General features: G+C 37.2%; 1 protein-coding gene across 1 annotated transcript in view; it reads right to left on the bottom strand.

Moving 5' to 3' along the window:
- Positions 1 to 564: 564 nt before the first annotated feature.
- Positions 565 to 18,762, bottom strand: part of LOC149835562 (homeobox-DDT domain protein RLT3-like) — a 110,917-nt gene continuing 92,719 nt past the window's right edge. Inside the window, exons 9-17 of the mRNA XM_090009616.1 lie at positions 9,641 to 9,772; positions 8,880 to 9,026; positions 6,853 to 6,975; positions 6,270 to 6,728; positions 4,310 to 4,708; positions 3,515 to 4,144; positions 2,610 to 2,714; positions 2,292 to 2,518; positions 565 to 1,109 (exon numbers count right to left, since the gene is read on the bottom strand). Coding sequence (XP_089865742.1) covers positions 1,079 to 1,109; positions 2,292 to 2,518; positions 2,610 to 2,714; positions 3,515 to 4,144; positions 4,310 to 4,708; positions 6,270 to 6,728; positions 6,853 to 6,975; positions 8,880 to 9,026; positions 9,641 to 9,772 — 2,253 coding nt within the window. The 3' untranslated portion in view covers positions 565 to 1,078. The remainder of the gene's footprint in view (positions 1,110 to 2,291; positions 2,519 to 2,609; positions 2,715 to 3,514; positions 4,145 to 4,309; positions 4,709 to 6,269; positions 6,729 to 6,852; positions 6,976 to 8,879; positions 9,027 to 9,640; positions 9,773 to 18,762) is intronic.

Genomic DNA, 18,762 nt, shown 5'->3' on the forward strand with positions numbered 1-18,762 from the left:
TTTCAAGTATAAACAAGGGCTCTCCTCACATTCAGCTTGACATTTATTACAAGGATGAACAGGGGCGAGCTTGTATGGACGGTTTGCAAATAAGTTACGGCGTTTTTGCATTGCCATGTGGATTGTGGTTAAGATGCATCATTCAAAAGTCATGTCAACATTTTAATTCCTCTACCACCCCTAGTCACTGAGCCACAACGCAAATAGAAGGAAAAGAGTTAAGGTTCTAGAAAGAAAATAGAGGTTCACAGGTTTTCTTTGTTAAGGTCATCTCTATTTGCATAGGTTGAATCAGACTGTGAACTTGAAGAATATTTACTTAAGAGAGGTTCGCAAGATATCTTCGCAATTGTAAAGGTAGTACTATATTTGCTAAGCTCCACAGGTGATCTTTTTATTAAAGGGTGCAAACTTCCTACTACCTATACATCTCATGAACCTCAACAGGTTCACAAGTTCCAAGGAAAAAGAATGTTCTACAAAAGTTGAGACATGCCATTTTGCAAGGATAGTACAATCTTTTTCTGTAAATACTTGCTGTCACCAGAAACATTTGTTCTGACAAGGCTCAGAAAAAGCAATTGAGTTCATTAAGAACAAGACCGTTTTTTTGCCTAAACAAAATTGGGGAATTCTCCCTCCCCATTTCGACCAACAAGAATTGCTATTATGTTCCCACATGCTGTTAGAGATTATTTAACTTTCACATTGTACTAGGGCCTATTGCCTCATTTCACTATCCAATATACAAAACCTTAACCCAGCCCGCATGCATAGTTTACAGTTAGCTGGATCCTTAACAGTCAAAATTTTGAAACCGAATTTAAAGAAGCAACTTTAATGTACAAAGTCCGATTTTCTCCTTGAAGCCTGTGGATATTCACATCAATTGCCTGCATCCAAGACACAATAATGCTTGCATCTTCTCCAACAACGAAGAACAGATCCTTTTCATACTGATGAAGAAAGCAGTCTTATAGGACTCCCTATCACAGTCGTAGGAACAGAATGCATGGAGAAACCACGAATATGCAGCCCACTATACATATGTGAATCATATGTAATTCTAACCAAGAATTCACATTTTCATCGGATACAAACACCTTTTCCTGCAAACAAGAGAGAGATTCATCAAAGCTCTAGCTAGCAACTGCTAAACTGTGGTAGACATCGCAGCCAAACTTTTGCCTTGGAATTTTGTCTAAATGAACCTGGCAAAAACTATTCAAAAATGGTTTTCTTTCTGGGTAATTCTTGCTAAATAATATATATTATAGACATCAATATTGGCCTCGACAAGATCTCAGCAAGAGTTTTCTTGAAAGAATTTAAAATTAAGTGGCATTCCTCAGCAGAATCTCAGAAAAAGTGAGAACTTTTTAAGAATAAACAACAATAAAATACTAAATTTTTTAGAAAATAACAAAACTGGTGGAAGATCTGGCTTTGATGCAATTCTCATATATTTGAGGACAGACGGTACTCCCTGGTTTTCATTCATCTTACTGTGCAGGAGAGGTTCTCATTTGGGCCAAGATGAAATGGCCAAATATTGATCTTTCCAGGCTGGTCATCAACAGATTTCAACACTTCCAACCTTCGCTGATGCTTATTTTCTTATCTAAGCTAATGTTTTTGTTCTTACTATTATTTTGCTACTTTGCTTCGTCTCTTTTATTTGAGCCTGATGACGCCTCATCCTTTGGCTCCTTTTGTTAATGAATATACTTTCTTCTAAAAGAGTAACAAAAAACTGAAATGATAAAAAATATCATAATATCTTCTCAATATGTTGATATTTTGGAAGTATAATGACATTTTTCCAGCCTTAAATAACACAATATTTTCAAAAGATCACCAAATTGGTGACTATGCTATACATTAGTACAAAGATGAAAAATACAACTAAAATATTATAAATGGAAACTATAACAGGATTTCCAAGATATTAAAGTCTTTCTTTCCATGAAAACCACAAAAAAATCACAAGTATCAAATCGTACTATGAGTGTGCTTAGTAAGTGCTCTGTAATATGCCAAATGAGCATCTTAATAGTACTGACTATCAAATATTAGCATAAAAGCATCTTCACGCACTCTATTCTGTCTTGAGGTTAAAACATATATCATAACTGGACCTTCCCAGATATCAGCTAAACCATAATCTTAACTGCAACATGGTATAGGTGTTAGTTTTGGATCATGGATCATCTCTAACCCTTGCAGGTGGATATTTCTGACAATAGGCAGGTCGAAGAGACTAGGAATGACACCAGGAAGGAATCATATACCTTTTTAGCTGTTGACTGCTTCGTAGCGGTCCTTTCCGTCGAACTTGTTCGAAGTAAGAAGTAACAAGATAGTCTAGTTTAACTAACCAGAGTGCAACAGCAGAAACTGTTTGTGGTATAAAGCCAAAGAACATGACAATTTCATCAAAAGCTGTATGTGAACCAAAAACTAAATTGAGCTGACACAACCAGTCCTCATTGATAGCATCCACAAAATCAGTGAGAACCTGAAAATATTTTCCTAGTGTAAGATTCATCAAACCAGGTCCATTTTTTTTGCATAACATAATGGCTACAAAACTGAAACAAATTATATACCTGTAGAAACTGAGGCAAGGATGATGTCCGCCTCAGACGCTTGACCCAAAGCATGTGTCCTGCCCTTGACCATGCATCTGCTAAGGCCTCTTCAGGCATAACTGCCTGATAGGAATGGAAAAATGGCAATTTAGGTAAGTTCAACAGAATACGAATAACACTAGACATGGTAATGTTCAGGTTTGAATGCACAGCTCAATTTTATGCACAGTCGCCATGAGGGCAAAGCCAGAAGCTGCCATCAGTGGTGTCCTCCATGCTTTAAGGTACCACCCATGGTTTCAAGATTTTCTCATGCTGGAATTCAACTAACAAAAGGATGAAGATGATCAATTATATGGCACAAACCGGAATCAGTGGCATCCTCCATCCTTTGTGGCACAACAATAGTTTCAAGGTTTGCCCATGCTGGACTTCTGCTAACAAAAGGATGAGGAGGATCAACTGCATGATCTCCCAGGAGGTCATGTGCCTAACAACCCATCCACCAGCTTGGGCACTCATCCAAAACTGAGTATCAAATTCATAACAACACAGCTGGAAACAGACCAAAACTTGTTAACCATAAACTACCAAGGGGCGGCTACAATTCCAGCCCTGGGTGCTAGCTCATGTAAGACTAGTGAAGTTTATCCAATCAAATTCTAACCTTACTGGCACTAAAAGCCATTGAACCTAGCAGCTCATATTGTCCTAGTAATACTAGTCATGCACGCCCGCACATATACACGCATGCACTCACACAGACAGAGACACACACACACAGAGTCCACATTATTTGTGTACAATGCACTTGGAGTTTTTGTGATGGGTTTGTAGCACTTGAAGGCTGGGAATTGATAAGGCAGTATCATGCAAGAAGAATGGAGCACATCCTCACACACACAGAGGGATTATGCGTTCACCTCAATTGCATGAATGGCTGCTTTCAGTGACTGTAGCTCTGACGATAAAACTTTATGATGATGAAACATACCACCATTATCTATTCTTCTACAAGTGGCTACATGAACAATGTATCTTTCTTCAATATCAAAATCTAACTCAAAGGTAGTATGGCATATTATACAATGTTTTTCATCCCTCCAGTACAGGTCATTACACCGTTCACAGCGAGCAAGTGAATCTGAATTGAGCCTTCTTTCATATTTGAGAGACCCAAGTTTATAGTAAAACTTTTTCCAAACCCATGCATCAAAAGCTCGGCAGCGATCCCAAGTCTCTTTCTTTTGGTCACTGTTCTTGCCAACATTATGCACTCTAGCACCACAAGGAGCCAATAAACCACTTCTGCTATCAAAAGGGTGATTCAAGTTCAAATTGTTGTCTACATCTGACAGTGGAGAAGATCCACTAGCATTGGTAACATCCGCAACATATTGGTTTGCGGAAGTACATAATTCACTTTCATCTTCAGCTGATAAGCCAGTGGTCATGGCTTTATAGAGAGAAGCTTCTCGTTTCGCCAGAGAAGCAAGAAGGTGAGCTTCCCGAGTACCCCTGCCATCTAATGATGACAAAAGAGCATCTAAACCCTGCAATGATAGGAGGTTTAGAGCAATAAATTTCAATGATAGACATGAAATAAATAATGCCTTGAATGATCATCAGGAAAATAGGTAGATGAGATAAAATCAAATGGAATTTTCTGTGTTGTCAGATTAAATCAATTACTCTAACAAGTTTATAGGATGTTGTACCTTGTCTGTGTCAATCACCTCCCAGTGACCATCTTCAGATGACTCAAAATACACCCTCCTATGCCCAGGATCCTTTGCATCACATGGGCCCAAAAAAAGCCAATAACTATTGAACCTACGATCAGACCCCAAATAAACAGATTGCATCCAATGTTTGTTGGTCCCATATCTCTCTGCTATTTTCCCCTGTTTTGTCTTCAACTGGTCCGACGATAGGCTGCCAGAAACCTCCACATCTTGGTGATGCTTTTGGGATATATGAACTTCCTTTACATAGGATACACCTCTAAGACTTTGAAATGGGTTTGGCCGGGGATTCTTGCTTGCCTTTTTTATTTTTGCCCCAGATCGATGAAGCCATGTGTTTGGAGGCCCCTCAAGTCTGTCCCTTACAGGATTCTACATAGAAACATAAAATTAATCAAACAAGCAAGAAGTTAGGATCAATTCTAGTTAAATTCTAGAACGGTACAGTCACCTATTAGCACCATATTCGCTAGGTAACGTGGACTCTTTTTGTGAGTTCTAAAATGAACAGATCTTTATACGTAATCAGAGATGAATATCACATAAGAAATCCAACAGAATAAAACTATCTGAGGAATCTGACCACAACTAAGAAAAGGTTGAAGAACATGGTAGATCCACCTAGAAATAGTATTTGCCAAATCATGGCGGAAAATGATACAGAGAAAATGACTTTGAGATTGTGAAGCTTATAATTTGAAATAAAGTAATGGCAAGAATGCAAAAATTTGAGGTCAAAGGAAGTTAATCAGTAACAAGTCAAATTCCAGATATTGCAGGGATGCACCTTCACATGATACACAATGAAAATGAAGATAAAAAATAGAAAATGAATAGAAGATATTTACATGGAAAATGTTCACAAGGCATTCACAACATATATGAAATTTAACAATCCAGTCTTAACTTCTTCCTTATGAGGGCAATACAAGTGAATGCAGGCACTTCAATGTATCAGATAAGGTATCAACATCGATACATAAGCTTTGTACATTATCAAGATGAATTTGGCATATAAGGTCAAAATGTCACATGCCAGAACAGAAAATAACTTGGGCATACTTGTTTGTTCAATTAGTTCTTCATGACAATGGCCTGCTATTATGTTCTGCAAGTGGGTTTCACATCATGCTACTCTATTGGGTGCTTTCACCTGTCACCTTTGTTATATAAAGGGATTGCATATTTACAGAGGGTATCACTATATTGCAGCTTCAATGTCACTACATGGCCATTCAGTCCACGGCCTCATTATACAAAAGGGATTGGACATTTACAAAGGATGCCCTTATATTGCAGCTTCAATGTCCCTTGGCCTACTACATAAAATTGACTTTTCTCTTTGCACGTTTTCGAGAGTTAAAGATTTTTGTCTATTTCTTCTGTCTATGCTTTTGATTGTTATTACGATTTGCTTCACATTAAGGCAACAAAAAGAAAAAACAGGTTTCAGCTCACTGGACAAAAGGAGATAATTAAACTGTGCATGATTAAGATCGCAAGCAAAGACTACCAAAATAAGCCATGAAATCCATAGACGGCATAAATAACTAAAGAGAGTACATTAATTTTCAAGACACCCAGCTATCATTCATCCACCTAACCATTCCTTTTCTTTTCCTTATCCATGTGTCACACATTCATGGAGATTAGTCTGTTGATACACCTGAAAACCCAGTGTTAATACTCTGAAACCCACACGGTAACAATCAACAAAAAAAGGTTACAAAATCTGTAGCAGTCCAATTTCCAATAAAAAGTTTTCTGTGGAAAAAATTAAGGTTAGTGCAATCTATGGCAACCCATGTAAAAGATGCTTGTCTTATGAAAATCATTCACTATAATAAAGCATTCAGATTCAGCAAAAATTACATGAAATGCACAATTAATATGCTGCAAACCATAAGAATGGTCAGAGGAAAGTCCGGACTACCTCTACTCTTATTCTAGAACCAGCATTAGTGAGATCAACAAGGGCCACCAAAGCTTCCAGTTTCTCTTCAATGGTTAGATCTCCATAGTCACCTTCCATCAAGCCCAACATCCAAGCCTCTCCTGATTGACTTTCATCTATCTCGGAGGTATCAGTAAATCTTTTTCTTGAATTTCTGCTTTGAGAGGAATGGGCAATCAAACTATGCCCAACAGTTGTTGAATCCAATTCTTCAGAATCATCATTTTCATCTGCTTCAGAACCCATAGAGTTATTCTCCACGCTCCCTGAGTCCTCAGAATCTGAATCCAGCTGCGCAGTTGCCTGAGTACTGGGGTTGAACCGAACACGGAATGCTGATGCAGATATCTTCTCAAACAATGTAATATCACTTGAAAGAGCAGAGTATATTAACTGTTCCAGTTCATCAGCTGATTCAGGAAGATCCAACTCAATCATCTTCAGCAAAAAAGATACAGAGATTGATTAAAGTATGTCATTGTTACTTCATCAAACAAATGTAACATTATTCAAGACATTAATACAGATAGAATAATCTTCGTTGTATCAGAAATGTGCATACCTGAAAAGCTTTCACTAATTCAGAAACTTTCATGCCACTGCTTCCTTGTTTATGTAAAATGCTGAACAATTCTCCCTTCAAAGTACCAGGGCGCAGGCCATGCTTCAACATCCAGTTTCGTTCCTAAAAGGTCATGAATAATCATCAAGTTGCTGATGTTAATGAGGTAGATTTTTAACAATTCCCCAAGTGGTATGAAGATTTTAAGGAATGGAGTAAGGATATGCATGTCAAATGCCCATATAATGGTGTTCAATTATTGGAAACAGAATTTCCCAAAGACTGGTTAACTGACGGTTTTCAGATAAAAATCCTATTTCCTTTCTCTCTGAAACCTTGGCCTAGATCTAAGCTATGATCACATCATAGGGATCTAAGAAACAGAACTGCAACCAGTAGAAACACTATAGTGAGCTGAATTAGGAATGTCAGTATATGAAAACATAATACAAACATAAAATATTTATATATCTAAATAATTCTGAAGAAAGTGTTTAAGGAGCCATAATGATCCAGGTGATGAATCTAATATAACTATTCCAAGTCAGAATCTGCAAGTCATCAATTACAAAAGTCACATCTCCATCCAAACTCCTAGGTCTTGGGTCTTTAGCACACTTGGCCCTTCCAATATGGAGCAATCTTTGACATCCTCAAACCAAAAAACAGAAATAACCCCATAGATTGATAAGTATATGTGTTTGTGAACTGGGAGTATCAATAGTAGATGAGCATACTGCGGTGCTTAGTGGGCCACCACTAAAGACTGTGGCTGAGGACTCTTTTTTTTGTTTTTTGTTTTTTTGAATGGAATAACGGTGGCGGATGAAGAAAAAGCCAAGCATTCCCCCTAGCTTTGTCTTCACCACCTCCCCGCCTCTTATACTAACAAGAAAGTCAAATCCTTCATGACCTTTTGAATTATAAATTTCCCTATGTCAGGGGACACCTCTTATACCAACTAGTAAACTTAATCCCAATTTTCACATCATCAACCATATCGAAGAAAGAAATGAAGGGGGGAAACAGAGAAATGTCTAAAATGATTCTACTTGGAGGCTATTGCCACGAGAATACCTTCCAGACAACATTCTGACAAGTGAATGTTAGAAAGTGAGTTGAAATACATTGGGTTCAATAATGAACCCTTACTTATGCACGTGAAGTGCAAATATACCCATTAAAGGGAAACAACACAAGCACATAATGTGCTAACCCATAAAACCCATAAAAAGGGAAAAATATGACATAAAGTCATAAGTTGCATATTATTAAAGAAACAATGGACAAGGGGTAAAAACCCCATTACAATGGAGCATAAGCTCCCTCAAGAATACCAAATACAAAGGGGAAATCCCCTATTTATAAGCATGAAAAGGGACCACCTTGGGGGCTCCCAAAGGGGACGTTGGAGAGCCCCCAACGGTCACATTTGTGACCGTTGGGGGCTCCCAATGTCACTTTTGGGAGGCCCCCAATGTGGTACGAAATCCAAAAATATAAAAAACAAAAAATAAAAATAAAACAAAAATTACAATGCATATTCCAATTGGAATATGCGTAAAATGCTAATTTACAAGAATAACCTTGAGGGTATTTTAGGAAGATAAAATATATATATTTATATATATATATATATAAATAGAGATATGTATACATATATATATATATGTATACGTATCTTTATATATATATATATAAATATATATATGTACATTTAAGGATCAACATATTTTAACAGTGAAAGCTTAGTTTTGTACATTCTGTAGTTCAATGATTTTTTCATTGACAGTGTATGCAAAAAACATTAATAGAATTAATAAAAATGATCAAAATATTCCCTAAAAGAGGATCATGTAAGAGCAGTTCATCAACCAAAAAGCCTAATTCTCAAGCTATGAAATACATGAACAGATCATGTTGAAGTCTGAATACCATAACACCAATGATGAGAAGCACTAATTCAGTGGCTAATTCATATGCTACTAAAAATGGACATTATTTGGCACAAATTAATTCTCTACTACCTTACTAGTATCTTGTTGAGCCTGCATTAACGAGCTCTTGTTTGAGCCATAGCCAGAAGCCAGCATGATCTGCCGAAGTATTTCTCTCCAACTAAGAGGATTCAGAACTTCCCTCCACAACTTGACATCAAATTCTTGTTGTTTTACCTATTTGATCATATAAGAAAGATCATAAAAAAATACTTACAAATAAAAATTACAAATTGATAATACATGTTGACACTTGATTAACTATTATTCATGCAATATTTTGACCACTGAAAAAGCACTAAATTGACCAAAGTCACCAATTATTATGGATTAAAAAAAATGTCAAGTGCATTTTAGATTGAGACAATTTTTTGAGAGGAAAGATAAACTTTAGTTAAAAATAGAAACAAAGTTGAAACAGTCGATAAGTGAAAAAAAAAACATAGATCGACTAAAACAGATACAGGACTTCAACAAAATGATTTAGCAAAGCTGCAACAATTAAATGCAGAAACCTTTTCGAAACAAACCAGTCCCTTGTGATCTGCAATCCCTTCCCTACTGTCACAAAGGCTGAATTTTTTTATGTCGCACTGTTTGTTAATTAGATCTCTTATCAAGAATCCAGTTGTTGCAAAACTAATGAATAACCAAAATCCGGCAGTATCATCCATTACTTTTCTTTTTTATTTTCCCCTTTTTCGGAAACAACAAATTGAAAATATACATGAAAGCTAAAAAGATAAGTATTACAATCATAGATAGACTTTAGTTTGTAGTCTTGAACTTACTGATTGGGTAAAAGCATTAAATCTACAGTCTTTAGAAGTCAATGAAAGAGACCCATTGCCAAGCTGACTTTCGACATCACTCAGCAGAAGGCTGAGAAGAGAAATATGAATTTCTCCAAGTAACAAAGAATCCTGAAACCCAAATCCAAACAACCTGAGGTCATCAAAATCTGCCAGATAGGGGCTCACATCTTCCAAGAATGAAATGTAACAAGCTGAACAATATTCATAAGTTGCTTCATATTCAACCCCAAATAAAAGAGCATGAACATGATTTAAAATGCTCTGTATAGCACATAGCCACAAAACAAGTTTACTTAGAAATTTCAATGGGCCCATGGACATCATAGAATAGGTCTTGGAAACCAGTACAATAAGCTCAGAGCGGAATCACTTCACTAGACAGCTAATAGTAATGATTGTGACAGAGGTTATCGGAGACAGATATTTGCATGGTTAGAGGAAGCTTCTAGAAACTGAAGCTCGTGTAGAAAGGACAAAACTACGTCCCATTGATGCTTTCAAAACTTTATGGGAGGCTCTCTTTCCTCCAATAAGAAATCAAACCTTTGTTGATGTTAAAAATGCATTTTCATGAAGAATTGTTCTTTTTTTTAAAAGTACTTTATTGCAAAACCTACATATTATAGGTAATTGAATATTTTTGAGCAAAAGAATTAAAGATGTATTCAGGTAAAAATCCAGATTTTAGTTTAAAATAAAAGAACTTGGGATCATCGATCTCCTCCTTAAGGATTGGGATGAGTCGTGGTCCCCGCTTCGTTTCATAGAGATTCCTCCCTCATTGGAGAAAGGGGATGAATTCGTTTAGTATGGATGGAATCATTGATGGATCCTGAGAGTCGAAGGTCAAAGCAGAAATTTAGTTACTTTTTTTAATGTTACTACTCACTTCTCTCCTTCCTCTTATGCTTCCTAAATACTTCATGTTTCACGTTCTAAGGCATTTTTTTGGAAACTTGCTTTTCTTGCTTCACACATTGCTTCTCAAATCCACTTCTAGCAAAATTTTCCAGGAAAAAGAAGCTATATAAAAGAAGTCAGATAGATCTTAACAATGACAATATATTTCTATTTTTATAAGAGGTTGCAAATTCTTTCACATTGGGATAATTGAAAATGTTAGCAAGATTTGTGAAATTTCCCAACACTGTGAAGTTCCTAACCATGAAGCAGATAGCAGCCGTCTCAAGACAAAAATGATAAGGAAGCTTCTTAATAGAGTTATATAGATGACAAAGATTTCTGTTTCTTAAGGTAAAATGGATTGAATGTGTTTCTAAAGGGTATGAACCAAGTTAAACTGGTCTTTCATGACAACTGTCAAATAAATCCATGAAAGTTTTCCATGCAACTAATCTATGAAATCTGTATTTGAGACCACCCAACCCACCACCCACTCTAGCGGAATTATGCTCTTGATACTATACCTGCCATACACCAAGTTTGTAGGCCTAAGATAACTACAAAATACATCAATCAGCCAAAAGAGTGTTTACCTTGAGAGTTGAGACATCACAATTCACACAATCCCGAGAATGATAATAAAAGCAAATGATCACATCAAGTATACTGAAGTTTGGATGGTGAAATTTTCCTAAATATCAATTTCCTTTTCTTTCTTTTGTTCATATTTCTAATTAGTTACCTTACAAGGAAGAAAATAAAATTGGAAAGGAAGCCCCTGGATGTAAAGCATGGTTGAAAAGAAGTGTATTCCTTGTTACGGATCACGGGTCAGGAGATCCAGACCCGTGATCATTGCCATTTCATTAATGGCACTGTGTAATTTATTCTCTTGTAATAAGGGTACTTAAGTACCCTAATCTTTGTATTAGTTTGTTATTATAAAGGGATAAGAATAGCAGCCGACCCACACACAATAGAGGGTATCGGTTTTCTCTGCAGTCTCTCTCTCTCTCTCTCTGTTTCTCAACTTTCACGCGTGGAACGATTTGAGCATTGGAAATCTTTCATGGTATCAGAGCCACGCTACAGCTGGACCTGGAATCGATCTCAAAGAGTTATAGAAACTGTAGACAGGTTGTGCTGGACACACTCTTAACACTGTGAAACATGGATTCACTTCCTACTCAGTCGGTCCTTTCTTCAAGCTTCCTCAGTCAACTCATGTCTGAAAAATTAAACAATTGTAACTTCTTGACTTGGAAGAGGCAAATCATACCTTTTATTAGTAGTCAGGATCTCTCCGGACATCTGGATGGATCTGTTTCAGTTCCTCCCGAGTTCATATCACGAGAAGAAAGGGTCAACAAAGGAGAATCTACTACGGTATATGTTAGAAATCCTGAATTTGTAGCTTGGATGAAAAGAGACCAAGCGTTGGTTGCTTATATTACATCTACACTGTCTCAAGAGGTACTCGTAGCAATTCCAGATGACTGCACTGCCATGCAACTTTGAAACAAACTTGTTCAGACATACTCACAGGTTTCTCAGGCTAGGATTATGTTTCTTAAAAGAGAATTTCATGTTAAGAAAGGATTCCATGACCATCATGGAATACTTGAACAAAATGAAGGTTATCACAGATCAACTAGCAGTTGTTGAATGTGTAGTAACTGATAAAGATTTGGTACAACAAACTCTCAGTGGATTGGGACCCGACTATCATATGATTGTTACTTCCTTGTTATGCTTACCTGAGCTGCCCAACTTTGAAGATCTGCGTGCAAAATTATTACAATATGAGATGAACCTAAAGGGGTTTTCTGAAGAATCATCTATGCATACTAGGGCACAAGAAGTCCTTGCTACAGGGGTTACTTATGCACGAGGACGAGGAAGCTATGATATCAAGGGAAAAGGAGGACAAGAGAGAAGTGGTCAAGGAGGTCGTGGATTATTGCTTACACCCAACACATATACCAATCCACAAAGACAGAGGCCAATTCCTACTTGTTTTCTATGTAATAAAAAGGGGCATATCAAAGCTAACTGTTGGTTCAATCCCCAAAATAAAGGAAAATCGACACAAACTGAAGCAAAAAGAGGTACAGACAGTACAAGGACCAACGAAGAAGTAAAGGAGTTATTGCTGTCAGCTTTAGCAGAATTAAATCTGAAACAAAATGAGCAAGGTACTTGGTACGTGGACTCTGGCGCAGCGACTCATGTTACTGGTGATGCCGGTAAGCTCCTGAAACTTGTTCCTTACATTGGTAGAAGTAGTATAGTTACTGGGGATGGATCACACCACTCTATCTCTCATATTAGAAACTCCATTAAACCCTTGTCTGAATCTTCTATCAACCTTTCAAAAGTTCTTTATGCTCCTAACATCAAGAAAAACATTGTTTCAGTTTCTAAACTTGTTGATGATAACAAAGTCTCAGTTGAATTTACTCCATCTTCTGTTCTTGTCAAGGATCTCTACACGAATGAGACATTCGCTAGAGGAAAACGGCAAGGCAATATGTATGTTTTTCAAGAAGATCCTTCAGCACATATTCGTCCTGCAGACCCAAACTTGAAGCTCCACTCATCCTTGCCTTCTGAGAATTCTACCTGTGTTTTTAGTGTCTCTGAAATCAATAAGTCAAATCTTTGGCATGGTCGTCTAGGTCAATGCAGTAGTCGTTTCATTGAAAAGCTTGTTTCAAATAACCTCATTTATGTAAGAGTCATGTCTTACCCTTTCATTCTACAAATAAAAAAGCTTCAAGACCTTTTGAAATTATCTGTTCTGATGTTTGGGGGCCTGCCCCAGTTGCTTCCATATCTGGAACTAGATATTATCTTATATTTGTTGACAATTATTCTCGTTATTCTTGGATATTTTTCATGAAACACAAATCTGAGACTTTCAAGTTCCGAAACTTCCATTCCTTTGTCAAAAACCAATTTTCTAAAAACATCCTTAGTTTCCAATGTGACGGAGGAGGTAAATTTTCTTTCATTGACTTTACTTTCTTCAAAGTAACGGGATAAGGAGAAGGGTGTCTTGCCCACACACACTTCAGCAGAATGAGATTGCTGAAAGGAAGCATCGCCATATTGTTGAGAGTGCGATGAGCATGATGCATGATAGCAATCTTCCGATTACTTTATGGACAAAGGCTTTTCATTCTGCAGTTCATGTGATAAATCGATTGCCTATGACTATTTTGGAAAACAAGTCTCCTTGTCTCTTTTTGGTATACACCCCAACTACCATGATTTGCATGTATTTGGTTGTTTATGCTATGTTCATGTTGATAGTTCAATGAGACATAAGCTTCAGGACAAGGCCCTGAAGTGCAGGTTTGTGGGTTATGTTGATGACTATAAAGGGTACATGTGCTATGATCCGGTGAGCAAACGCATTAGAATATCAAGAAATGTCATTTTTTAACCGAAGCAACAGTATGAGAGTCCTAACACTAGTCATCTTAGCTACGGAAGCGAAAGCTTTATCATAGTCAATACCGTATTCTTGAGCGTATCCTTTTGTTACTAGTCGAGCTTTGTAGCGTTCTAATGACCCATCACTCTTAGTTTTGACTTTATAGACCCATCTACATCCAATCGATTTCTTTCCAGTGGGCAATGAGGTTATTTCCCAAGTTTTTGCTTTTTCAAGAGCACTAAGTTCCACGTTCATGGCTTCCACCCACTGAGAAATATTTCCGGCTTCATTATAGTGAGATGGTTCATAAAATGAGTATAGCGCAATTAGACATGTCCTATATTTTGGTGTTAGAGACTCATAGGAGACAAACCTGTTAGGAGGATTGGAGACTCGAACGGATCTTCTCAAAGAGGTTTCTTCTATGTTGGACCCTTGGGAGTATTTTTCTAAAGCGTTTATAGGAACTTGTTGACCACGCCGATCATAGGTTTGAATTGGTCTACTATCAATGAAATCATTTTTGCTTTCGTTTTCAACATTGTTGAGAGGAATATCCTCTTGGTCATTTAACAAATTGTCATTAGAAATTACCTCTTCTTAAATAGTCACTTCTTCTTGAGGAGAAAGATCAAACAAGAAAGCATATTCGCTTTCATCAATATCTTTAGTTTTCTCAAACCCATTTTTATTTTCTAAAAAAGTTAATCTTTAGAAACATACAATTTGTTGCTTTTAGGGTCGAAGCATCTAAATCCTTTTTTATATCCTAAGAATATGCACTCAATAGCTTTTGAAGACAATTTATCTCTTTTATGTGAAAGAACAAAGTATTTACACCCAAAAATTTTTAATCTATTAAAATCGGGAGTTTTTTCAAATAGTTTTTTATATGGAGATGTATTTTCTAAGGATGAAGATATCATTATTTTTATCAAGCAGGTTGATGTTAAGATGGCTTCGACCCAATAGCCTTTAGGAATTTCTTTAGAAATAAGAAGTGTCATAGTGATTTCCACAATGTGTCTATGTTTTCTTTTGGCTAAACCATTTTGTTGAGGAGTTTTAGGACGATTTTTTATGACAAACTCCATTGGTTTCTAAGTATTTTTGAAATTCATTTGATAAGTATTCTCCACCCGAATCGGTTCTAAGAATAGATATATTACTTAAAAAATGATTTTTGACGATCATATGGAATTTCTTAAAAAAAACGAAGACATCGGATTTTAGATTAAGAAAATAAATCCATACATATCTAGTGAAGTCACTAATGAAAGTAACATAATAGGAGTATCCACCTTTCGATATGACCGGAGAAGGACCCCAAACATCCGAATGAACTAATTCAAATGGTCTTTTAATAACAAACGTTATATTTGGAAAAGAAATAGATTTTATCTTTCCAAAAATACAATTCTTGCAAACAAAATGTTTCTCATTACAAAATTTCTTTCCAAAAGGAAAAGAATACATTTTTTAGAAGCTTGGATGTCCAAGTCTTTGATGCCAAGTTTCAATATTTTTATCTTGTACATAGTTACAAAAAGAGTTGGTAGGAAGTTTCAAATTGCTCATGTAATAGATATCTCCCCTCCTATGGCCTTGCCTAATCTGCTTCCCGGACCGGAGATCGTGTATAGAGCAACCCTTAGCTGAGAAGGAGATTTCACATTCATGATCACATATTTGAGAAACGGAGAGAAGATTTAAATTTAGTTGAGGTACCACCCTCACATTTGGCACAAAGAAATTTTTAGAAAAACTTAAGGTTCCAAAACTTTTAATTTGTAAAGGCGTGTCATTGGCAGTTGAAACATAAGAGGTTTTTGAATTAGGATATAAGTCGGATAACCCATTCTCATGAGGTGTCATATAAAAGGATGCTCCAGAGTCAAAGATCCAAGAGGACATACCTGAAAGAGATGAGGAGGCAACGGCGGCACCCGATGTAGATGGTGTAGATGGAGATTTGAGTAGCAATTGAAGTGCCACATATAGTTGAGCAAGAGAAAAGAAATCCCTTCCTTTTGTTGATTCTTCCTTCCTTGGTGTGTTTTCTTCAACGGAAGCAACTCTTTGTTTTGGAGCTTCATTTATTCCTGGACAATTTGGCCTTATGTGCCCAGGTTCTTGACAGTGATGACATATGACTTTCTTATAATTTCCATTATAGTTATTTTGTCTTCCAAAATGAGGTGGCTTATAAGTCCTAACATGATTTCCGGGTTTGGAAACGGCTAAGACTTCATCTCCCCCTTTAACCATGCCAAGACAGGTTTCTTCTTGGCATATTTCGGCAATGACATCTTCTAGGGAAAGAGGCTTTAGATCTATGGAGGAGAGAAGATCTAACTTGCTCATACTCCGGTCTAAGCCCATGCAAAAACTGAAAAAAGTATTCTTTTTCCATTTGTTGCCTTCTAAGTTCAACATCCTCACTATTTACCCATTTGGGTTCTAGGAGGGATAGCTCATCCTATAAGGGACTACGAGAGCTAAAGTAATCACGGTCACTCATGTCCCCTTGTTTAATGGTGCAAATCTTTACTTGGAGAAAAAATTGCCTAGCAAGGTCTTTTTGAGTATACATACCTTTCATGAAGAACCATCCCTCGTTAGCTTTGCGAAATTTGGCAATGTTTGCACAAACTTTTAACTCCACGTTGTTCATAAACCATGCAAGAATTTTTGCATGCTTGCTCTCCAAATCTTCAATCAACAACTGGTGATCTTCAATGGCTTTAATTCGTGCTCCTCCTTCTAGTGCTTTTTCTTGGTCTCCCTCCATTTTGGTGAGTTGTAGTTGAGGTTTCGGAATGGTGCCCATCACATAGCCCCAAAGCTTTTTGCCTTTGAGGTTGTTCTCCATAGCAGATGCCCATACCAAGTAATTGGTACCATTTAGCTTGAAGGTGAGGTCAATCTTATGTTCACCTTCCATGGTGAAATAGAAATAGGAGAAGCAAGAAGAGAGATGCCAACTTACAAGGGAACCCAAGTGTGAACCAAACTAAAAGAAGACAAGAGCACAACCTTGCTCTGATACCATGTAATGAAATATGCGGAAATAAAGACAATGTCTTATAATGGACATTCACAAACAAGATGCAAAGAACAAGTCTGTGTTAAAATATATAATCTCATATAATATCTCATATGTAATCTCATAGGCTTGTAGTACCTTGCTCTTTTTCCTAGTTAGTTTTTAGTTTAGTTAATCTTAGTTAGAACATAACTAGAATTAGGCTAGTTTTTTGTTTTTGGACCTTTTAAGCCTTCACCTTTTTGACTAGTCAAAAAGGTGCTTTTTGACTAAAGTCAAAAGGCATCTTTCAAGGGAGCCGTTAGACTCCCAACAACTCTAATAGAGCCATTGGGAGTCCAACGACTCCCTTGAAGGCTTCTCATTCTCCTCTATAAATATAGGGACTATTTCCCCTTGCATTTTATGGTTTTTGTGGGATTGTATCTCAAGTTAATAAAATTCTTTTTCTTTTGAATACCCTTTTTCGGGTAGTGTGTGTTCTTGTAATAACCCATTTGTTAATGGAGGTTTTTGGGCCTGGGATCCACATTTTGGATCCGAGACCCAGAAAACATCCTTAAGAGTATAGGTAAAATAACCCTTATACAAAAGTTTTCGGGGGATCCATGATTGGATCCATTCAAATCCAATTCGTGGATCCATACTTAGTGGGAGGTGCGGGTCCAGAACCGCGATCGGGTTTGGATCCCGAGTCGCAAACCCGAACCCGGCCCACTCATTAAGACGATAAAAAGGAGGGGAGGTTTTAATAAGGCAACCCGATAAGGGTTGCCCGATTTTTCTGTAGCAGACGTTAGGGTTCAGAGAGAACCCTAACCTCGATCGCAAGGAAAAGGGGGGGAAGGATGGGCCACAGCCACCGGCGAGATGGTAACGACCTCCGCCATGTTCGGAGGGCATCCTCCTTCAAAATAAAAGGGTCAGTACTGTAATGAAATATGCGGAAAAGAAATGTATATCCTACAATGGACATTCACACATAAAAATCAAAGAACAAGTCCAAAAGAGGACATACACAAAAGCCAATAATGGCTAGAAAGCATAAAATCTTATAAAGGCACTAAGAGGCTTGAAGAAGCCACACATTAGAAAGGGGGAGACCCCACTTATTTATAGGCAAGAGAGGAGTGAGGGAGAGTTAGAGAAAAGAGAGAGAGAGAGGGACCATTGGGAGTCCCAACAAGGAGTTGGGCCCCCAATGGTTGTGCATTTAATGCACAAAAAGTAGAAAATAAGGAAAAAAGAAATAAGAAAAAACAGAAAAAGAAGAAAAGAGAAAAAGTCTATAATGCCCCTATTGGGCGAGTTTACAGAACTACCCCTTATGGGGTAGTGTGTGATAAATGTATTTATATATATATATAGATATATATATAAATATATTGATTACATATATTTTAACACCCTCCCTCAAGCTTTACGGGGATACAACCGAAAGCTTGTTGAGAAGAAACATGAAACGAGGAGCAACAAGGGCTTTGGTGAAGAAGTCCGCCAACTGGTACTCGGATGTGACGTAGAGCAGCGCTATGGTTCCTTTTAGGTATTCATCTCGAACATAGTGGCAATCCATCTCTATGTGTTTAGTACGCTCATGGAAGGTGTGATTGCTTGCTATATAGATAGCACTCTTGTTATCGCAACACATCTTCAAAGGAATTGAGATGACGATGCCCATATCACAGAGGAGACTTCTAAGCCACA

This window comes from Nuphar pumila, chromosome 6, assembly GCF_984573655.1.
Source record: "Nuphar pumila chromosome 6, dmNupPumi1.hap1.1, whole genome shotgun sequence".
NCBI lineage: Eukaryota > Viridiplantae > Streptophyta > Magnoliopsida > Nymphaeales > Nymphaeaceae > Nuphar > Nuphar pumila.